Here is a 24054-nt window from a genome sequence, read left to right as displayed (position 1 = left end):
GATTGGGAGCAATTATGCCTAATTTTGAGTTAAAAATGAGAAAGATTGTGCTGCAAATAAAGTTTATCAGTATAAAACTGCCGCCCGACTGCTTCAGTGCTAAAATATTTTTCAAAAGAACATTCAAGTACTATACGCAGATTTCCATTTCTGTGCGGTCATTTAGAGCAGTTCTGTCCAAAGTGAGAATCAGTGCATTCTGTTTCCATTCGAATAGTGTCCACATTTCTGTAACAGCTGTGCACGTAAAATGACCAAAGTGCTCCAATATCATGCAAGACCAGGCAGCATGGGGTACAAGCTGGGCTGTTATTTGGAGCCGCAAGGTTAAAGGTTCCGACCGTCATGAACGAAAGACAAGCGCAATATTTGTTGGTGACTGTAATGGCGTTGTGCCTGGCTGCTGCGCCTTCCAGCCAAGCCGTGCCAGCCCTCACGTCTTACGAGAAGAAGCGAACCCGGCCGACGCCCTGGAACGCCAACCTCGAGATTGGTCCCGACATCTCCATACCGATCTCGTCGTACATCAAGGTTAGTCGCTGTTTTCGGGGCCCTTAGACGGGTTGCAGTGTTCAAAACAAGCACTGATAAACTAGCAATCTGTTACGCGAAGCTTTGGACAAGGCAGTGGTGGGTGGCTGTAGTGGTACTGTATTTGCGCGATTCTTTTGCTAAAAGTGACCTTAAAATTTGTGTGTGCGTTACAATCGGGCCCAAAGCCGAAATCGGCTTAAAGAGGCCAGCAGAATTTCCATGCACACGAACGCCTCCAAAAATATACCTAATTCAGTCAAAACAAAGCACACATTTTTCTCGAAACTTTTAAGTAAACTTTTCTGTGTGTTGCAATCGGGGGCACGTTAGAATCATGCAAATATGGTATGTTGTTATTTTGACCCTGAAAAGATTGCTTGAGTCTGGGAAAAAAAAAGAAGGAAGACATCTGGTTAGCTGAAGTCTAAGCACATGGCTCTGGACACTAACTAAACCATGAAATTTAGTAAAAGAAGGCGACAAAATCACAACTACCGAGTTCAAGTTGATGTGAGTAGACTGCACTGGGGCTCCTCCTGTCACCCGATGATTTTAGAGCTGCCCTTCTAGGGTCCACCTTTCAGCATCTGTGAATTTCACAGTGTAATTTTAGTGCGCAGCCCTGAAGTGCCCACTGCTGTGGTATCACAGCCTCGTCATTTCTCGTTGTAACAGAGTGAATAAAAGGGATACCGAAGTCAAAATGAGATAAAAGGGGCAGGAAAGTGGAGGAGGAAGGAAGGAAGAAAAAAAAGGTAAAGGAAAGGCAGGAATGATAGCCAGGCTGGCCTAGTATGCTATTCTACGCGTGGGAAAACAACGGGGGGAGAAAAGAGGAAAACAGAAAAAGAAGGCGAAAAGTGAGGACAGCGCGTAAAGTGGTATGCCCAGCGGTAGGACACTACACACAAGAAAGTTCAGTGAGTTCATAGAGGGTAGTCGTTTGTGCTACAGTCTCTGTACAAGTCCACCGTTTTTAGTGAAAAGTATAGAGAAAGTGTGAGGGGGAGGGCGGTATACCGAGTCGTTGCAAGAAATCTCGTAGTGTGTCATCTCTTCGGCGACGATGTGCTACGAGATAGCCGAGAGAACGAAGAAGCCACCAAAGACAGAGCGAGCAGGAAAGCGAAGGATGAAAGTATGGTGGAAGGCGTGAGACATGGTCCTCCGCGACGACACGCTACGAGGCAACGCCAGAGTATGTCACATGCCTTCGTGTGTTTGCTGATGCAGCGCGGCGATCACTTTTGTGAGACAGAGCAGGTACACAATGTCACCCAGACAACTGCAGTTCGCGCTGCGCACACATTTCGCATTAGGGAGCATCGTAATCATCAGTCAAACTTTTCACTTCATTGCACGGGGGCATTTTCATTTGTTTGGGCCTGCTGTTCCTATTCCAGATCAGTTCAGATGTTCTTCATTCAGACACCTGAATGGATTGCTCAATTTGCCTAATACATTTAAATCTCGATACAGTCTAGACCGCTTATAACGTATGTCGCGGGAGCCGCAAAAATCCGCACTATAAGCGGTACCGCACTATAACCAAAACACGCGCAAATTCAACCACATCGCCACCTAGTTCTCAAGTCAACCTATATTTATCATCACTCAAATGCACAGCACTTAAAAACGAAGGCACGGTCTATATTTCGTATTATTTTTAACATCAGCCGCTGCTACAGGGCAAAAGCGCAGTCTCACAACGGCGAGCGCGGCTTTAACTTCCGTTGTGTTTGTTTTGAAAGACCATGGCTGCGTTTTTAGCGTCTATGAACAGATGCCGCAAGACGTGATAAGAACGCCAGCGGGATTTTTTTTTTTACCCCACCTTGTGTTCACGATGCCGAAGGCGGCTGCTTATCACCGCAACGTACTGGTGGTGGAAATCTTCGGCTTCGCGCGGCTCGAATGTTCGGAAAGGGAAAGAGCGGTGGCTTATCTGCAACAACGTTCTCAAGCGTGAACCGCGTGGTAGATTTGGTATCGCGAAAACGTGCAGTGCACGCCGGCGCGGATACAACTGGCGTGGTGTGGGCGGCGCGGTAACAGACGGCGTCGGCACTGGCCGTGAAGCGGTGCAGGCAGTTCCAGTAAGTTCCAGCGACCGCTTCTAACCGCTCGCTGAAATGCCGCACGGGGCGCAAGCGAAGGTGCTCATGCAAGAAAAGAGCTAATATTGTGGGCGAAAAGTGGAATATAACTGCCATCCACGCTGCTTGTGAAAGCGCCCATCAAAAAATACCGCGGTGGTAAGCCTAAACATCTCTGGCGCGGCTAGCCGGCTCTGAGCGCTTCGAATCTCCCGCCATTAGGTACGCGTCTCCCCATTGGTGCAAGTCGTCAGGCTCCTCCCACTGCCACGCGAAGAAGCCACCGCGAGCGCGGAATCGTCGATACGAGCACGAAAAAAAAAAAAAAAAAACTCACGCCCAACGCCGACGCCGATGTGCACGATTCGTGCGCGAAAACGGGCCATGCGGTTCACGATCAATAAAATCAACTTGCCGCGCGCGGATGGGGAGTCTGTCGCTATCTTCCGAGGTGCATCAAGCAAGGTCAGTTGTGGTTATCACGTACGCACCAACTAAAGGGTGCCTATCTTTTTTTCTTTGGGTGTCTACGTTAGAGGAGGGCAAGGGGTGCACACTGCGTCAGATGGCCGATTTCATCCTTTCTTTTTCTTTTGCTACCCTAAAACGATGCCTCAGCTGCGCCGGTAGATCAGCAGACCCGCCGAAAAACCGCACTATAAACGGTATTGTGCTTCGGCCAACCGCATCTTAAGCGGTATGCTTATGCATTGAGTTCTATGGGAGGCAAACCGGTGGTAGCAAAAACCCGCGTTATATCCGGTCCCGCACTATAAGCGGTTACGTTATAAATGGTCTACACTGTATAACGAAGTCGTACTTGCGGGCGAAAATTTCGTTAAATCGAGAATTTCGTAAAATCGAGGTTTCGATTTTACAGTTAATTTAACCAGCTATTGAGGTTTCAAAACCTTGCCCATCGCTCAGAAACAACTGCTATGTAGTTACCTCTCCACTTAAAGCGAATTTTGTCGTCGTAAAACCGGTGCTTTTTCCGCAACGCCTCATTAAATATGATAACAGACTAGGTTTCCACTTTTTTTTTTTTTTTTTTTTTTTTCATTTCAGTCACTACTAAACGCCGCTGTTAGTCAATTGAACCCGTGTCCATGCCCCGTGAACCCCTGGCGAGGTGCTGGTTCGAAGTTACGCCTCTTGTCGTCCGTTCGGTGGTAGGCTTAGGCGCGGTGTTGAGGGGTGCGGCGGGCCAACAGCGGAAGGGTGCTATAAAGCTTTCGAAAGACTTTTTTCATGCACAAAGGCTCTGCAGTATGGGCGCGTGATGCAACCACGACACTCGAGATAAAGCCATGATTAAGAGTTGAGCGGAGTACACACGGACCGCTTTACTTTGTGGAGCAGCGCTTACGTGCTCCCGCTAAAACGGAAAGCTTACATTAAATATCGTCTGGCCAAATTTGATTAAGCAATTACTTTTATGCCCGCTGAGCCCTAAAGAAACCGATTTCTCCGCATCGCAGCTGTCTAACGAACACATTTTGACCACGTTCGGAGAGCACTTTATTGCCACCAGCACTCGATGTTCAAGCCGTAGTGAAGAAGTCCGTAAGCAGTGCTTGGCGTTTCTTGACCAGGGTGGGCTTTACGTGACGCTCGTATGCTGACAGCGCTAACAAGGCTTGCTCTTAAATATTCGCGTGCTCCTGCGTGCCTCCGCAGAACGTCGATGGCATCCATCACTTCGGTGGCCTTCGGTCTCACCGACACTTCCTCAGGCTCTTGTTCGGAACACTTTTCTTTCCCTTGGAGTGCTCATGCTGCTTGTAAGACTCATCTAATGATGGATGAACAAAATATTAATGTGGTTATCAGCGAGCACAACCTAGAGCAGCAGCACTGTGAGCAAGGATGCGTAGAAAAAGACACTTGAAGTAGGCTTCGGCCTTCGGCAGCCTAAGCATAGAGGGCGCTGGCGTAGGCAACGATGGAGACATCAAAATGGTGGCCGCACTATTAAACCGTCCATGACCGCTAGCGGTTTTTGAGCAGCTTCTTTCACCGCTTTTAATTGTTGTCAACTGCATAATTCGTCGCTTTTCTTTCATTTTAGCCTTTTAAGAGTTAATGTGAGTACTGAATGTTTTCAATGTAGGCTCCGAGAGGCAAAATAAAACCTGCCTCAACCGAAATTTCGTTCTTCCTTTCTCGCCGTGACTTCGTTAAATCGAAAGCGCCGCACGAATTCCTTCATAAAATCGAGATAAAAATACATAGATTTAGCAAAATTTTGATAGAAAACTTGAAAAAATTCGTTGTGAATTTCGTTAAATCGAGGTTCGTTATATCGAGGTTCAACTGTATGAGAGGTGATGCACTCCCCGTTCTGCGTTCAGGTGCTGGAAGTGAAGACCAAGCCGTGGAAGCAGTTTGTGGCCAAGCGAGCGTCCGTGCCTGTGCGCAGCGAAAGCGTGCTGTACCGCAACGACGAGAAGGAGACGGAAGTGGAGAGGGACGGTACCGTGCCGGCGTACCGGTACGGCTCCACCCTGGTGCCCTTCACGGAGGAGAACCGGGCTGCCATGGAGGGAATGCAGAAGAAGGAAGGCTCGGGACGCGGCCTCCAGGTGCTGGGTTTCACCGACGAGGTCAACGTGAGTCGCCGTTTCTCACTGTCCGTGCACGCATGAAGCAGTGGAGAGCTGATTTTCGTTTTTTTTTTTTTTGTATTTATTAGGGGTGTGCGAATATCAATTTTTTAATTTCGAAGCGAATTCGAATAATAAAAACAAAGTTCGAATCGAATCGAATATTTTTCGAATATTTTTCGAATACGAATACTTATTGTTTTTTGTAAAATTAAAGTTTTCACCATCTAGAAACACAAAAACTGCAACTTTATTGCACAACAAACCACACAAAGTAAAATTAGGAATTACAAAATACCATTGCACCCAACAGGTTAAGGTCTGCACTCACTTAAATGTTAACATGGAGAAAGGTTAACTGCTCGACATGTTCTGGGTGCAGTGACAACCTCCTGCTCGTCACGACTCCACCAGATACCGAAAACAGCCGCTCACTTGACACTAGTGGCTGGCATGCCCGAGCCCGTGCACATTGCCCCGCGCTGATACAATAAAATCTCGATGATACTAATCTCGCGGGACCGCGAAAAATATTCGTATCATCCGAAATTCGTATGAACCAACACAGACCAAAAAATTGGGCGCTGAAAGAAGTTTTCGTTTATTTCTTTTCTTACTTTCGCGTGAAGAAATTCGTGATTTTTTTCTGCTTTTTTTTAAACCCCATGTCGCAAAGCAGCCCTTTCTGGAGCACGCAAAGCTTCGCGCTCATAGCTCGGCAAAACTGGATGCCACTCACTCACACTCACTCAAAAAAATATATTTATACTGAAGCACTCACTCGCACTCACGCTCGCCACTCCGCCCTCACCACTCGCTCTCACTCACACTCACGCTCGCCCCTCCGCTCTCACTACTCGCACTCACTCGCACTCACGCTCTCCACTCGTCCCCACCACTCGTACTCACTCGCGCTCACGCTCGCCCCTCCGCCCTCACCACTCGCACTCACTCGTGCTCACGCTCACCACTCGTCCCCACCACTCACACTCACTCGCACTCACGCTCGCAACTCCGCTCTCACTACTCGCACTCACTCGTGCTCACACTCGGCGCTCGTCCCCAACACTCACACTCACTCGCGCTCACTCTCACCACTCCACCCACACCACTCGCACTCACTCGCGCTCACGCTCACCCCTCGTCCCCACCACTCACACTCACTCGCGCTCAAGCTCACTATTCGTCGTCACCACTCGTACTCACTCGCGTTCACGCTCAACACTCCGCCCTCACCACTCGCACTCACTCGCGCTCACACTCACCACTCGTAGTCCCCACTCGCACTCACTCGCGTTCACGCTCAACACTCCGCCCTCACCACTCGCACTCACTCGCACTCACACTCACCACTCGTAGTCCCCACTCGCACTCACTCGCACTCACCACTCCGCCCTCACCACTCGCACTCACTCGCGTTCACGCTCACCATTCGGTGTCACCACTCGCACTCACTAACGCTCACGCTCACGACTCGCATTTCCTATTTACACTCCCTCGCAATCGAACTCACCCCTCGCAATGGCCACTCACACTCACTCGTCCTCACCACTCGCTTCCTCCACTCACGCACTCGCCACTCCCATCGCCCGCTTACGCTCACTCACGCTCACTCACAACCGCCACTAATTCGCATTACAACTCGCTTTGTTCCTTTGCAGAACGGGAATTCATTTTAACTTCGCTTTGTTTGTAAACCAGATGAATCGTTCCATTTTGTGGAGACCTTAAATGTGGCCATATTGACACCGACACCACAGTGATGTCGTTTCATGAAGCGAAAAGGAAATTCGGTGTTTTAAGAGCTTTACATTGGCTGTGGGGCGTGCCCCATAACAATCGCTAACTCCGAAAAACTTGATTCAACTGACAAAAAATCAAACCGTTCTCTTAAGAGAATTAAAACTCGAAGCTTTCTCCCGTGCAAACTGAGTCAAAGCCTAAGTTTAAAATCCAAACGGATTCAACAGTGTCGAAATGGCGCAATCGGATAGACGTCGGCTTCATATCGCGGTGGACCCAAGCGCGATTCGCACCATGGGAAAGGTTTTTTTCTTGAGGCGCTTCGTGTGCCTTCGCTTATCATCATCATTGCTTTGTGAAACCCACTATAAAGTTCGCTTTCCTGTGGTGTTTTTACTCAGACGCCGACGCCACCAGTGAGGAATGGAAAGCTTCATTTCAAAAATGGCGAAGCTTGCATTAGGTCGTGTAAGGCTTGAACCACATCGAGCTGGGTGATTTCTTTCTATGAAAGCATTGATTGGCCCACTAACACGCATTGCATTAGGTTCGAAATTATTTATTTACATGTTGCCAGAATGCAATCCGGGAGTTGTTTTCGAGATGTGCGATTTATGAATCTTCGGAGCACCCAAAGGTAGTCGTGCGCACTAGGATTAGGTCTGAAGCCGGTTAGCGATGGATGAAACCAACCAGTGCGCTCGAGATGGAACTGAAGTCGGTTGTTAATTAATCGGTCGATGACCTTGCACATGATAGGAGTTAGTGAAATAGGTCGCAGATTTTCAGGTTTTCGCGGGCGTCTTTACTAGGCTTCGTGATGGGATGAATGATGGTCGTCTTCAAGTGCTCGTGGACTTGTCCCGTTTCCCATGATTCGTTGACAACACTCAGAAGGGCTTCATGGCCGTGCGTTGGCAGATTGCGGAGATCTTGCCAAGTGATTTTAGCATGGCCTGGAGCGGATCTAGATTTGCCTTGAGCGATGGCAACGTGAAGTTCTCCCAGGGTAAAAGGAGTGTTGAGTTCGTCTAGAGGGTGTGGTATGTCTATGTCGGAAAGAGATTTAATGCAGTTTTATCCTTCGCAGCATGCGGAAAGAGAGTCTTGATAATAGTTTCTTCTACGTCGTAATAGTCAGACTGCAGTCTCATTTGTCAATGATAGGAAGCTTTGTTCTCCCATGGTAAAAGGAGTGTTGAGTTCGTCTAGAGGGTGTGGTATGTCTATGTCGGGAAGAGATTTTAGTGCAGTTTTATCCTTCGCAGCATGCGGAAAGAGAGTCTTGATAATAGTTTCTTCTACGTCGTAATAGTCAGACTGCAGTCTCATTTGTCAATGATAGGAAGCTTTGTTCTCCCAGGGTAAAAGGAGTGTTGAGTTCGTCTAGAGGGTGTGGTATGTCTATGTCGGGAAGAGATTTTAGTGCCGTTTTATCCTTCGTAGCATGCGGAAAGAGAGTCTTGATAATAGTTTCTTCTACGTCATAATAGTCAGACTGCAGTCTCATTTGTCAATGATAGGAAGCTTTGCTTTACCGCAAAGGCTGCGAAAGATGCCCCATTATAAGTGAAAAAGGCCTCTCCCTCTTGCCGGAGCCGATGGCAAAGATTTTGCCAGTTTTCACTTTGTAATGTCTTTTGGTAATCGTTGATTTTCTTGTATAGTCGTTTCAGTTTAATGAGGTCAGGGTGACGTTTGCCACGTTCTTGATACTACCTGGTGGGACATTGAGCCGTTTGGAGCAACCTATGCATATGGATATCTGGGTTGTCAACCTCAACAGTGCCGATGACTGATTCGGCAGGAGATTACGAGCATCGGAGACGTTATGTATAAACACATTAAAGAAGTCAGCACGAGTGAATGCAACCTTGCCTTTGATAGCTTTCCATGCTCTCGCTTGGAACGCGTGGCCGAACTATGTACACTTCGGGGAACAAAGTAGGGCAGTATATAAGCGGGATGCGTATTGACCGTCTTGACATTGCTTTTGGCGTCACTCGCGAAGTGCTGTGAATGCATATTCTTGTGCCGCCTTTTGGTACCCATTCTGTGCCGTGAACCGTGAATGGCGCTAAAAAAAGGTTACTGCTGATAAAACAATAGTGCCGGAAGCGGTAATACCTTGTGTTATGCTACTACTACGACGGCATGCGCTATCGCAGCGCGTGATGTGTATGGACACTGAAAGCAAACGTTTTAGTTTTACGGGCCTTCGTGTCTGCGCTCCGCATAAACGGTAATCGTACTCATAAGTTTACTCCTTCCACTGACAAAAAATGTCATGACTTTTTTTATTTCCTTGACTTTTTTTACTGCTAAAATCATTTCTTGCGACGCTTATTCTCCCACGGCTGCCCGAGCGAGAAACCTGTAGAGAACGATGGCATGCTGCCTTTCGCGATTGTGGCTGCCCTTCGCGCAGCAGTAGCGGCGCTGCCACTAATTCTTTCCTGCAGCCTTTTGATCCTTTCAGACCCTGCAACTTGCAATTATAACTATGTTTCTTAAAAAACTTCCGCAACACAACGTCGAACCGCACGCAGCGCGTGTGTTTTTACGTGCGCTGAACGTCCGGTCGCGACATCCACGACCCAGAGTTTCTAAGCGGCGGCGAGAGGTGGCGCTGGAGTCGCGCGCAAACTAAGGTCCCTAAAATTACTAAGGTAGCGCCATCTTTAGATCTCGCCGCCTTTCGCCCTCGCCCGCGCTCCTCTCTTACTTCGTTTTTTGCCATTTTCTTTTTCGCCGGCGAACGCCGCGCGCCATTGGCCAAGGGAAAAGTCACGTGGTTTTGTTTTTTTTGCTCCACCGCTGGGTCGCCTCGCCGATGCCTCGCCGGCTGGGACATTGCGCAACGCCGCCGCTGCGACGCCATTGCTGGCTTCCGAGCCACCGTCGCCACCGTGCTTCAGTACCGGAATTAGCTGCTCGCTTCGAAAAAATGTCGCACCGGTGTCGTTTTAGGTTGCTTCTCGGTGTCGATGTGTTGTGCCTTAGGCAGCGCGAATATCGTCAGGCAGGGCACAAGACTTCGTTATTCCGTCCGGGAAACGCGACGCAGAAAGGAGAAAAGTTTGGTTGCATAGATTTGAACGGGCATACTTCAGGCCGACGCTACCATCACTCTTTTGCGAGGTAAGTTTCTGAATGCTTGTTCTTGCTCTGTTAAATTCTGCGCGAGCTTGAGCGGTCACTTACGAAGAAATGCGTATTCCCTTCGCGACCGTCGTCCACGCTTTGTTCTGAGTAGGCATTGCGCGCAGCGCCAAGTTCGTCCCGTCGTAAGCTTTGGTTTGGATAAGAGGCTGTGTATTTGTCATGTGCGCGCTTAACTTCCAGCATCAATATCAGCGGCGTAGCATGTTCAGTCAGTTGTCGTAAGGGTTTCGTGACGCGAGAATTGTTCACCTGAATTCATGCTTGTTTTGGCTGACGGCAGCTTGCGTCTGACCATGTATCGTGTGCGTTCCGAGTGCGTGTACGCTCTTTTTGGCGTGAAGTCATGTTTTGTGTGTTAGCTACCCGGGTGGTATTATAATCCCGTTGTTATGACATCGGAGTGATTTGCTGCGTAATATGGGCTTGGTCGGTGCGGCGCAAATTGAGGCTGTTGCGAGAAAAAAAAAATTGCGGCTAGGTAAAACAATTTAAGGTCAGCTAATATAGTGACCGCGCCGTTGACGTACGTTTCATGCGCTATTTCTGTTATCGCTTTATTAAATTCGCGCACGTTTGAATGAGCACTTCAAATGCATATTCGCACCGTAACGGCTGTACGCCCTTTCTTCCGTGTATGCACAGAGGAACGTTAATTACGACTTACGTTTGCATTACACGTGATGCCGCACATTTGCAGTGTGCGCGCTTACTTCATTTTAGTAGTCAATGGCGCAGCGTATCCAGTCATTGCGATTTGAACCAAAACACACTGGGCGACTATATTATTTTCAGCAGACGTATTTTTGTCCAGCAAAGCGCTTGCTAAACGGGTTTAGTGTAGCGAGTTGAGCGGACGCGGCACTGAGCAGATGCGCGAACACGAATTTGACCATGCTACGGTAGAACGGTCACTAACTCCCTTCTGCAATGCATTATTGCCTATATTTGCGGAGTGTTTGTGGCGCATCTCAAACTCGGTAGCGACATTTCTTTTCCCTTCTCAATAGGATTATTTCACGGATCAATTTGAGCAACGGATATTGGAGAAGCTTGGCGTTAAAAAAACTAAACCCAAATGCCACTCCCAACATTTTTTCTCACGGAAAGCCACGTCAGCAGCACAAGCCACCTGCACGACGTCATTACGGACGTTTGTTCCAATAAAATATATATTTGCTGGCACCAATTCATTTTTGTGATTTATTTTCTCTTGATAATCATCGTGACATTGGTCCTCTTTCGAATTTCTTTCGGGTGTATCCCTGTGTTAGTGCAATGTACAAATCTGCCAGAATATATCCCAGCACAAAACAATTCTGTCCAGGCGCCTCCATTAATAACGGCTGTAAACGACCGCGCCCGGTGAAAAAACGTATTGCATGATTAATTAACTGCAGTAACTAGTTACATAATTTGTACCTAGAGGGACTGTAATTTCAGTTTACCCGATCGATTGATCGCAGTCTTCTCTGGCGCGTATTCCCAGAATTACAAGTCTGCGTTTTTCACTAGGTTCGCACATGAACGTACGGCCGCGAGTGTAGTTCAGTGTATCCGGCTGCGAAGTCGGGGAAGCAGGGGCTTTTCACGTCGCTGTACGTGCACACACGCACAACAGCATGTGTATGTTTTTAGTCTACTCACAGCAGCCTATAACGACATGAAGGTGAAGGAAACATTTCTACAAAAACGGCAAAGCACTCTAAACTGCGCGTAATTAAGGTAGGCTGTAGGTGGTTAGTAAAAGCGGGCGCAGAGTGAACGCCGCTGAGGATACACAATTATCGCAAGAAAGGCGAGTGCAAGGACGCCAGCGCAGCGCTCGAACTACGGCATTTGCGAATGAAGCGCACTGTATACTGCCGCGAACCGTGCGCAAGACCTCTGTGCAGTGATTGCACGACCACAGTCACGCGAATGCAAGAACGGAACTACCGTAACAGAGCAGTTTGAAATGTCCACGCTCGATCCTTTCGCATTCACGAGCTATCCTGAGGTGTTACGGAATGCCGCACACGTAAACAAAAACCGCGCTGTGCGTATGCGCCAGCGGCATCCGCCCCGCAAATATCCCCTTGTAGACAAAAATATAAAACAAAACACTATCACTCAGTGCCTGTTGGTAAAACGGGGCTCTAGAAATCCTATAAATGCTACCAAAGAGCGATTTCGGCGCGAAAACAAGAGCAAACTGCAGCGAGCGCCCTGAAGCGTAGCGAGGGCGTCTGCTCTCAAGTGGCCAACAAATATGGCGGCCCCGCCGCGGAGTTAAAGGGACGGCGGCGCCGCGGGTGAGGGGAGAGAAAAAAGAGGAGGGCAGCGGAGAAGGAGGGAGCAGTTGGCGCTACCTTAGTTCTTTCAGGGACCTTAGCGCAAACTGCAGTGTCCGGTGCGAACGCGGGTTTTCTTCGGCGGCATACCGGGCATACATCGCGTTGGCATCGCGGAAGCGGCGATGTGGCGGCGGCGGTAGCGACCTGCACTTTCTCGTTTCTGCCGCGCAACAGATTGCCGCGCCGTCCGGGCGCCTGGTTGTAGCTTACGAGGGCTCTCCTACTTAGGTTGGCTTCCGAACAAATGCCGCCAACATCTCCTAAAGTTATTCTTTTTCTCTTTGTGTATGGAGGGAGGTGGGGGCGCACAGTTTATCGTGTACGACTGCGCGCTGGGCTGACCTGCAGGCCTTCGTCGACCGTCGACACAGTCCCGGGCAAAGGCGTGCGTGTGTCTAGACGGGGGGGACAGTATTGCAAAGGAGTATTGGGGGGGAGGGGGGGGGGGGGAGGGAGGAGGCGAGGATACACGGCGCGCCAGCCAGCCCGTATGCGCGAACAAGCGCTGTTTCGAATATGCGTCGGTGTCGCGGACTACGAGAAAAGGAAAACAAAAAAGCAAAGGGTGGGGAGAAAGCAGGCGCCGGCTTGTAGGCGCCGTCGAGGTAAAAAAAAAAAAGAAACTTCGTAGAGCGAAAGTGGTGGTGGGATCCCCCACGACAGATACCAACGGCATAGAAGCGCGGTTACGCGAAGAATGGACCCAAACTTAGGACATAATTGCAGTACGCGCGTTGCGCAGAAAAGTACCGTGCTTTTGATCAGTTGAGCCATGTTAAAAATACTGCTTTACTGTTAAATTTGAGGTTGTGAAGGAATTATAGTACAGCGTGACGTCGTTATAACAAAAGCGTGTAGGAAGCTGCTGCAGATAATTCTAAGCGTGCAGCTGTGGCAAAACTGCAAAACAAGAAAATGTTAGTTGAACTTGCACAGTGCTTGCGATATATTAAACATTTAAAATTCTAATATTTGTACAGTAGAAAGATCTAAACAAAATAACTAACAACTGTGCGGCCGCTGCAAATATTTTACTTTCTCAATGTGTCTTTTTTATGCTGTCCGTTTCTTTACCGATTTCAACAACTTATTTTTTACCTCTTACGCAACCTTTTCTTTACCCTCTGGTATTCTTTAAGAAAACGTGTAGTGAAAAGTTGAGTATTATCTGTGCTATAACTGAACTTGCTTGTGTATATCTTTTTTTCTTTTTCGTCCACATGCACGTGTTTGAAATTGAACGGTTTGGTTCATATTTTGCTTAATACTGTCATTTTACTACCAACTATTATTGCATTAACAATATAATTTGCCAATAGGTTTTACATTTATTTGCATTTTTAAAAACAAATCCTTTCGTTTTTAAACGAAGCTTTCTTTGCCTGGATGATGGAGACCGTTTGCGAAAACGCACTGCAGGAAAGCCAACTTTTTGACGATGATGATCGTGGCGGGTGAAGTGAAAGGAGTTTGAACCCCAGCGATCAAAATTGAAACCCCCAACGATCAAAATGCACGCCTCAAAAGCTTCGCGTTTCAACCTTATTTCCCCGCACGGGGCACCTTGAGCAATCTTGGTGACGGTACTGGCGATACCGCGGACCCCGAGCCCCCAAACATACGCTGGATCCAACCGTGGCAATGTGTTTATAGGTGAAGGGTTAGAAACCACGAACGGTGGCCGTCGGAGCCCAGGTCAAGCTCCGGCGGATGGGCTCCCTGTCTGTTCACCAGGCAGGGAGCTCCGGGACCTCTTTGACTACCAGGGTAAGGTCGAAGAAGAAAGTACCCCCGTCTCCCTGCTTTCCAATGTGTCATATGGCATTTTCTAAACCCCCCCCCAAACGTGATCGGTCCCTGAAAAGGGGCCGCACCGAAGTATCTTTTCCTCCTTTGTCTTCGATCTCCATTCCAAAGCCCGATAATTTCTCGCGCTTCCTGGTAATGGAATCCCTAGATAAATCAAAACCCATCACTTCCCAGTCTGTCTTTCTCATTTCCAAGTTTCTTGAAAGCGTTGTAGGCAAATCGTACAAGGCTAAAAAGCTCACAACCGGAGAAGTCCTGATAGAAGTCCAAAACAAACAACAATCCTGTAACCTCTTGAAGCAAACGCGCATGGTCGATGTTGATATCAAGATCACGCCCCATCGCAGTCTGAATAGCTGCCAGGGCGTCATCTCTGATAGAGATCTAATAAATGAGACTGAAGCAGATCTGCTTGACGGCCTTCGCGATCAGGGCGTGACAGCAGTGCGGCGAATCACGATACGCCGAAACGATCAAATTATACCTACCAAACACATCATCTTGACGTTTGACCGCTCAACACTTCCTGAGTCGGTCAATGCAGGCTTCATGAGATGTCCGGTCCGACCCTACGTGCCAAACCCACGCCGCTGCTTCAAGTGTCAGCGGTTTGGGCACGGCACAACCTCTTGCCGTGGTAAACCGACGTGCGCAAAATGTGCAGCACACGATCACCTAACCGACAATTGCGAATCCGAGAGCTTCACCTGTGCGAACTGCCAGGGACCGCACGCTGCCTATTCCAGGAGCTGCGAAAAATTCAAACAAGAAAAACAGATCATCGCCTTGAAAGTAAACGAGAACATCACCTTCCCAGAGGCGCGAAAGAGGTTCGCCTCTTTCCCCCTGGGCAGGTACGCCGACGCGGCTCGCCGGGGGGCGGAGCGGCGTCTGGTTTCGGCGGGGACCCAGTACCGAGAGTCGGACTTGGTCCCGCCTCCGCCCCCCCCTGGGTTGCCTCTTGCAGCCCAACCCGCCTCCGCACCGCCTGCTAAGTCAGCAGCGGCTGTGGGGGCATCCACGTCCGGTGGGGATGCTGCTGCACCCACCGTTTCCCCCTCTCCACCGGCCCGAAGCACACGCGAGGGCCCGGACGAGATGGAGACGGAGGCAGTCGCAGCGACCCCCTCCCCCGCCTCACTGCCTGTGCCACCTGTGGTGCTCCCCACGCCTTCGGCACTGGCAGCGCAGGCAAAGAACACCCGAAAGGGTACCATGTCAAGGGGGCCCAGTCCGCTGGCCACCCCCTTGCCTTCAGATGACGACATGGACGTCGAGCCCTTCCGGCTTTCATCGCAGCGGAAGGAACGGGCTGCGACGTCCAGGTCAGTAGAGAAGGTCAGAAAACCCCTTCCAAGAGTGCAAGCCCCGAAAGACCCTACATAAATAGTCACACTCCAGTAGCTCTGAACACATAATAATGGGAAGAGAAAATATTGTTCAATGGAACTGCAGAGGCCTTCTGAATAATCTTGACGACGTTTATGAGATTCTGCATGCCAATCAGCCAAGTATAATGTGTGTCCAGGAAACACATCTGAATTCCAAACACACAAATTTCTTGAATAGTTACATGGTATACAGGAAAGACAGGGATGGCTGCACACACTCTTCTGGCGGTGTTGCCATAATCACCCGCAAATCCTTAGCATGCCACCCTGTCACCTTGAACACCGTCCTTGAGGCTGTAGCCGTCCGCACAATAATATTTAATAGATTAATAACGGTATGCTCCATATACATTCCTCCTGATGTTGCACTTACGAGCTCCGACTTCGAGGCGCTGGTAGACCAGCTGCCCGAACCATACATTCTAACAGGCGATTTTAATGCTCACAACTCTCTTTGGGGCTCTTCCAGAACGGATGCCCGAGGTCGCCTGATAGAGAAATTCCTGACATCTTCTGGAGCATGCCTTTTCAACAATAAACAGCCTACATATCATAACATAGGACACAACACATACTCATGTCTTGACTTGGCTATTGGCTCCGCAGTTCTCTTTCCTCTTCTCGAGTGGGGTGTGGGAACTGACCCATATGGTAGTGACCACTTCCCCACCTCACTTAGATATATAGGTAAAGGCCCAAGCAGTTCATCTTCCCATAATAGGTTCAATGAAGCACGAGCTAACTGGAACACATTTACAGAGACATCGAAACTACACCACACATCCATAGCACACCTACACGTAGATGAAGCCGCACAACTCCTCACGGCGCACATCCTCGACGCCGCCGAAAAGTCTATTCCCCACGCCTCTGGTGCCCCGCGCAACCAGCGGAGGCCGTGGTGGAATGAGGACTGTAGGCGGGCGCGAGAGGCCCAGAACAAGGCGTGGGGTGTCCTTCGTCGGTACCCCACGTCGGGTAACCTCATTTTGTTCAAACGGGCCAAGGCGTTAGGAAAACGTGTGCGCCGTAAGGCAAAACGAGAGAGTTGGCGCTCATTCATAACATCTATAAACTCATACACAGACACACGCAAGGTATGGACGCGTATACGCAAACTCAAAGGACAACATACACACAGCCTGCCCCTGGTCAGTACAACAGGGGACACACTGGAAGACCAGGCTGACACACTCGCACAACACTTCCAACACGTGTCCAGTTCAGCACACTACACGAACACTTTCCTGAAGTATAAAGCCTCTTGTGAAAAGAAGTCCCTACACGACAACAACAAATCACAGACTTCTTACAACTCTCTGTTTTCACTACATGAGCTGAGGGCTGCTCTGAGCACGTGTAAACCCTCAGCTCCAGGCCCAGACAACATTACATACACAATGATACAACATCTACATGCAGACACACTTGAAGCACTTCTACATCTATATAATAAAATATGGCTTTCGGGGCACATTCCACACTCTTGGAGGGAGGCCATTGTAGTGGCTTTCTTGAAGGAGGGAAAGGACCCGTCGTCCCCCTCAAGTTACCGTCCAATAGCCCTGACGAGCTGCCTGTGCAAGCTCTTCGAGAAGATGATCAATCGCAGGCTTGTGTACTTCCTCGAGTACAATGGTCTTCTCGAGAGCTGCCAGGCAGGCTTTAGGGTGGGGCGATCGACGAACGATCAACTGGTTGCACTTGACTCATACATCAAGGATGCCTTCGTGCATAAGCAGTACTGCTTAACTGTCTTTTTCGACCTCGAGAAGGCCTACGACACCGCTTGGCGTTATGGGATCCTTAGTGATCTCAGGTCATTCGGTGTTTCGGGTAATATGTTGAACACCCTTGTTAGTTATTTGTCGGACAGAGCGTTCAGAGTAAGAGTTGGTTGTGCACTTTCAAAGGTTCACGTCCAAGAAAATGGCGTGCCGCAAGGAGGCGTGTTGAGTTGCACTCTCTTTATCGTAAAGATGAACTCTCTTGGAAAGGCACTGCCACCAACAATCTCTTATTCTATGTATGTAGACGACGTGCAAATATCTTTTAAATCATGTAATATGTCAATATGCGAACGTCAAGTCCAGCTTGGTGTCAAGAAGCTTGCCGGCTGGGCAGACAAGAATGGGTTTAAATTGAATCCTGCAAAAAGCTCCTGCGTTGTGTTCTCCAGGAAGCGCGGGGTCCATCCGGACCCAGACATTACTCTGAATGGCGTGTCGCTTCCTGTGAACAAGGAGCACAAGTTCTTAGGTGTTGTGTTTGACCAGAAACTCACATTCATTCCACACATCAAGAAACTTAAACATAAATGTCTGAAAACAATGAATATACTTAAGGTTCTCTCCCATCAATCGTATGGTTCCGACAAAGAACTCCTACTACGGCTCTATACTGCTTTGGTTGGGTCTCGTTTAGACTATGGTAGTGTGGTATATGGGTCGGCGTCCAAAACAGCGTTGCGAATGCTTGACCCAGTGCTACACTTGGGGCTACGGCTTGCGTCGGGTGCTTTTCGCACGAGCCCTGTCGAGAGTCTGTATGCCGAGTGTAATAAGTGGAGCCTTGAGAACCAACGGACGTACATGGACTTACTTTATGCGTTTAAAATTTCATCGCTGAATAACCATCCTTTTTATCCCGTTTTTAACGACACATCCACATCTGTTCTTTTTGTAAATCGCCCATCCGTTCCTCTGCCCTTTTCACTTAGAGTGAGAGAGCGAGCCTCGGATCTGAGCGCTTCGTTTTTAGATGTGTACAGGTCATCCTCTTTAGACATTTTACCTCCTTGGAAAGTTCGTCCTGTGTCCTCTGACCTTTCTTTTATGAAACTTGACAAAAATCGGGTACCGCGAGCTGCAATACTGCAGCACTTTCTGTCTCTGCAGTTTAAATACCCACTTGCAGAATTTTACAGTGACGCGTCTAAAACCTCCACTATGGTCTCGTGCGCTGCTCATGGTCCGAATTTCTGTGCAGCCAGAACCATGAGCGTCCACACGACAATTTTTTCAGCAGAGGCGTATGGGATTTTGCTTATTGTACGGCACATACTTGAAAATCAAATTCCAAAGTCTATCATCTACACAGATTCCTTGAGTGTTGTTCGCGCACTGTCATCGCATACACCCCCCAAAAACCACATAGTTAATCTTGTATTTAACATTATCATGTCTGTGTATGCAAAGAAGCATCAGCTGCTCCTCTGCTGGGTTCCAGGACACGCTGGGATCGCTGGGAATGAGTTGGCAGACGAGAGGGCAGCTGCTGCTGCACTCAGGAACACTGTCGACATAACAACCGTACCGTACACAGACCTCAAGCCACACATAAGACAACACCTGCGCAGAACATGGCAAACACACTGGGACGAACAGACAGACAACAAACTACATGTAATAAAGCCACACTTGGGACGGTACACAGCTGACTCACGCAACAGACACACGGAAGTCGCCTTGGGTAGGCTACGGATGGGGCACACGCATGCAACTCACTCGTATCTGCTGACGGGATCTCGTAGACCCCAGTGCAGCAGGTGCGGAGAGGCCCTATCCGTAGTACACATACTAATCACATGCAAGGCACTTCACACAACACGACACAAACACTTCAGAGAACTCTACAGACAACATATTCCCCTACATCCATCGTTTTTCCTAGGTGATGATGCCATTGTTTCCGTGAAACGTGTGTTTGAGTATTTGTCCGACGTCAAGTTTTTAAACCTCATTTCCTATCACGCATCATGAAATCTGGCCCTATACACCAGCCATGCTCATTGTCGTGTTGTGATTTTACTTTTGTTTTTGCTGATTTTAGTTAGTGTTTAAGGTTTCACCCCTATCATCGACTATTCTTTTGGCGCTCTTTGCCCCAGTTGGCCTTGCGCCATAAACATCCAACGATCATCATCATCATCGTTTCAACCTTATTTGTCGTTAGACAAATGGCATTTGAGTTTTACAACAGCGAATGCTGTTTAAAATGGTGGTTGGGCCGGCGAACCTGCGCAGAAAAACCTCGCCGAGCGAGGACGTCGTCGTGCGCGCCGACACCGCTCGACCTTGTAGAACGCTCTGCCCCAGCCTAGGCCAGTCATGGAGAACTTTCAGCGGCAAGTTCGGAAATCCATGTGAGATGCAAAAGTCCGGTCTGTAATGAAGGGAGAGATGGTGCAATAGAAGAAGAGCGCCACTCCCAAAGACGAGCAAGCGCGGCGCGAAAGCCGCTACGCCGCTACTCGAGAACGGAGGAGACGACTTTGGTACAATCCCGAATATCGCGCCGGTGAAGCAGCAGCGAAACGTCCGATCCGGAGTTACGAGCTCACGAGCATTGTACATACGTAATGACCGAGTGTTCATTGCTCTTTTGGGGCTAACCACGACACCACGCAGAGAGCTTGACCGTGTCTCAAAGCATAACCAAGCAAAAAACTTGGCCGAGCCTCCAACCATAATGGCGGATAAACTTAACCGAACCGAAAATAAGTAGGGTGGGGCCGCCAGTTTCGCTGTTTGTCCACTCTTCGCGCAACTACAGTGCGAAGCTGCTCCATTTTTTGTTAATATTCTGCATTAGGCTGTTAGCGTAACTTGAGCGGGTTTTCGCATGTGACCACCGTTATGTAAAAATACCCTTTCACAAGGGAATTTATTGAATTGTAAAACAATAAAGAAGTAAATAAAAGTCGCTGGTTTTGTAAGCAATAACTATGCGTTCCTGATTACTTTGTGTGTGCATACACAGTAATCCCTCGTTATAACGAACTCAGCGCGACGGCGAAAAATTTCGTTATAAGCGGTATTTTGATATAAGCGACCACTCGAGAAAACTAAACTCGTTGAGCTTTATTTGCGCCACAACTGCGAGGAATCAAAGCATAATGTATTCTTTGAAACACAACTTTATTCAGGTGCAAGGAAGGCAGTGAGCTTTGGCTGTTTCATGTTCTTGCTGGGCGCGAGCAACCCCTTCTCTAATGTGACCAAGCAGTGACTGGCGTCCGCACGCCTTGCAGACTGCAGAGCGAAGGAAGAGGAGAAGGCTGTGGCAGCTTTTACAGGGGGGTGGGGGCGCCAAGGAACGCTACGAGAGTTTCGCGCTGGAAAGCGCCGCAAATTCCACAGCTGGAATCTGAGGTTGTGTTTGTTGAGCTCAAAAAACGTTTACCCGCTCATTGTGAGTACACAGCACAATCATGAAAACTGACCGGTTTTAGGGGCTCTGCATGATTACTGGGCAATTTTTTCCCGAGGTGTGCAGCCGTGGAGTTTGCAAAACGAGTTTTTGGGCACCCCGCTCTCGACGACACTTCGTGCACCGTCGCGTCCACGCCATGGACCAATGTCTAGGAAGAAAATTCAATCACCCTAACACGCATATCGACCATTTGTCTTAAATCGGATGGCGGAAAACGAGTATGACGGGCTCGAGAAAATCGCCGGGGAAACACCAGCTTGTCAACTCGCCATATTCACCGCCTGACTCGCCGCTGGGTCATCACTGCTCGGCGCCGCCTCCGCTCGCCACTTCACTCTAAGCGGGTCCAGCTCTTCGTGCGCTTCGAGTAATGCGGCCTAAAATGCATGCGTTTGGGTTGGGACCAGAAGAAATTTCGAATAAAGCGATATTTCAAGTAAAGCGATTTCGTCATAATGAGGGATTACAGTATATGTGCGCGCGCTTATGTTTTGTACGCGTGGTTTTACCTCTTTCCTGTGGAATTCCTCAGAACAATCAGAGTAGTCGTCAAAGATAAAGATGTTAATTACATTCATAGAGGGCTAAGACAGCCTTAATTTACGTGGCCGGTGTAGCAGCTCACATGGTTTGTGTAGATATTTCGTCAATAAAAGCTGCCTCTTCTGTCCCGTCCTATCTCGCGTGGTGAGCATTGGGCCTTTATTTTATTTTTCTTATTTTGATTGTGTCGACGTCCCAGTAGGGTTCCCCGATTTTCACAAGTATCAATGCATTGATTTTGTTATGAGCGGCATTAGCCTTTTTGGCTGTCTACGGAACGAGTTTTCTGGGCATAGAATGCGTACTTATTTGAGCTAGAATTTAAATTTATCATTAATGGGGTCTCACGTTTTCTTAAGTCTATATACGGTTATTATACCCACCTGTCTTAATACCCCACTTTCAACGGGGTAAACTTCGCTTTTGGCAAATAAAAACAAAAAATTCTCGCAAATTTTTCGCAAGCTATGAATCAAAGCTTTTCAGGACTTATGTAACCTAGTTCGTTCACGCTGTATAAAACAAAAAAACACTGAAAATTCTGACAGCGGTAGCAAACATAAAAAAAAAAGATCCGTTCGGAAGGAAAACTCGGTAAAGCTGCTGCCATCTTTCAAAGCACTGGCTAGCGTGTGCGATTAATCCTATCGCTTAGCGCGCTATCCACGGCACTAAATTTTCCCAATGAATTCATTACAGACGGCCCTCCAAACAGTTTATTCCAAAGAGCAATCCAAGCTGGAACAGGGCTCACAGCGGGGATGTCCAGTAAAACTGGTAAAACACCGCCACGAAAGGATAGAAAAATGGGACCAATGTGTAGCAAGGCGGGCTTGGCCTTGAGCGCCGTTGATTGAGCGCTGGGCAGAAGAGGCGGTGGAGGCAGGCGGCGCCGTCGTGTCGCGGCGGCGGTCATGATGGCGACGAGCTGCCGGGCAGCCGCCACCCTCCCCCTTCCCCCCACATTTTCCCATCCGCAAGCGGCGCCAGCTGCCGCACAGGAGCACAGCTTGAGCCTAAACTACGCCGTCACGTGTTCATTTGGAAAGTTTCCGCGAAATAAGGGGAAGGACAGGAGGGAGACACTCTAGAGGGAGGATCGGATTCACTAACACCCCTAAAAAAGCTACGCTTGAGAGTACTGACACTTCGCGCACCAGGAAGCGTCTGGGGCCATTTTGTTTCTGTCTGTCGTGCTGCCACCTCTCCCAACGAAACTGCTGCTGGTTGTGACGGGCAGAGTGCGACCGGGCGCTCTAGCGTCCGCGCTGTAGAGTAAAAGAGAAAGGAGAGGCGCCCAGAAACAAAATGGCTGCGCCAATGTGTAAATAATTATCACGTGGTGCCGACCGACCAATGAAAATGCTGGCGGCACACAACAATCAGAGAAAAGAGTGCCGCTACTCTAAAAGCCTTTATTTAGTAACGTTAGAATTAACCGGGCAGTCGGCACCATAGCACCGCACATTTCGCGAGTGCGCCCGCCACTCACGAGTGGCGAGCGGGGCTCACTACTTGCGAGTAGTGAGTGCACTCGCACTCGTGAGTGGTGAGAGCACTCGCACTCGTGAGTGGTGAGTGGGGCTCACCGCGAGTGGAACTTGCACTCGTGAGTGGTGAGCGGGGCTCGCTGCGAGTGGCACTCGCACTCGCGAGTGGCGAGTGGCGCTCGCCGCGAGTGGCACTCGCACTCGTGAGTGGTGAGCGGGGCTCGCCGCGAGTGGAACTCGCACTCGCGAGTGGCGAGCGGCGCTCGCCGCGCGTGGCACTCGCACTCGCGAGTGGTGAGTGGCGCTCGCCGCGAGTGGAACTCGCACTCGCGAGTGGCGAGTGGCGTTCGCCGCGAGTGGCACTCGCACTCGCGAGTGGCGAGTGGGGCTCGCCGCGAGTGGCACTCGCACTCACTCGCACTCGCACTCGCCAGCCCACAACGATGGCGAGGCTCACTCACCACTCACTCATGAGTGGTGAGTGGGGGGTTTGTGAGTGCACTCGTGAGTGAGTTTGCCGACCTATGTTCGCGCTCGTCTCCTCACTCGCTGTGCCCAAGCTCGCTACACGCCGCAACAATCAAGCGTGAACCGCATGGTGCGTTTTTGCACGCGATTCGCTCGCCTCGGCTCTGCGAGCGCTGTATTTTCACGGCCGCATCGACGATTTCGCGCCCGCGGTAGCGCCTACCTCGGTCAGAAAATGACGCACGACGCGCGCGGCAGAATGGAGGAGCCTGACTACTTGCGATAAGATTGAGACAGCCGGCTTGGCTCTGCCGGAGATGGTTAGGCTTAGCACCCCGGCAAATATTTTATGGGCGCTTTCACTAGCGGCGCGGATGATGTTTTATAGTACCGTTTTCGCATGCATTATCAGCTCCTTTACCGCACAATCAACGTCGTGTCTCCCTTGAGCCGCATTTTAAAGAGCGGTTAGAAGCGGTCGCTCGAGCGCCCGCGCCACTTCGCAGCTGGAGCCGACGCCATGTTGACGCCGCCGGCCGCGCCGCGTGCAGCGTGGGGGTGGTTTCGCGGCGGTGTCAGCGTGCGTTGGGCGTGCGCAGAGCGTTTTCGCAAGCAGAAAACAACAGCCCGGCCGTTTCTGGAGAAAGAGTGACAAACAGGTG

The 24054-nt window shown here is 49.5% G+C and overlaps 1 protein-coding gene across 1 annotated transcript in view; it reads left to right on the top strand.

Annotated features, from left to right (window-relative positions):
* Ku80 (X-ray repair cross-complementing protein 5 Ku80) overlaps positions 1–24054 on the top strand; it is a 50450-nt gene that overhangs the window by 6106 nt on the left and 20290 nt on the right. Inside the window, exons 6-7 of the mRNA XM_077704201.1 lie at positions 417–531; positions 4985–5242. Of these exons, the coding sequence (XP_077560327.1) occupies positions 417–531; positions 4985–5242 (373 nt within the window). The remainder of the gene's footprint in view (positions 1–416; positions 532–4984; positions 5243–24054) is intronic.

This window comes from Haemaphysalis longicornis, unplaced genomic scaffold (assembly GCF_048455015.1).
Source record: "Haemaphysalis longicornis isolate Haplotype H1 unplaced genomic scaffold, Haemaphysalis longicornis Haplotype H1 scaffold_3, whole genome shotgun sequence".
In the NCBI taxonomy this organism is placed as follows: domain Eukaryota; kingdom Metazoa; phylum Arthropoda; class Arachnida; order Ixodida; family Ixodidae; genus Haemaphysalis; species Haemaphysalis longicornis.
The sequence above is the reverse complement of the archived record's forward strand: the minus strand, read 5'-3'. Positions and strand labels throughout refer to the sequence as shown.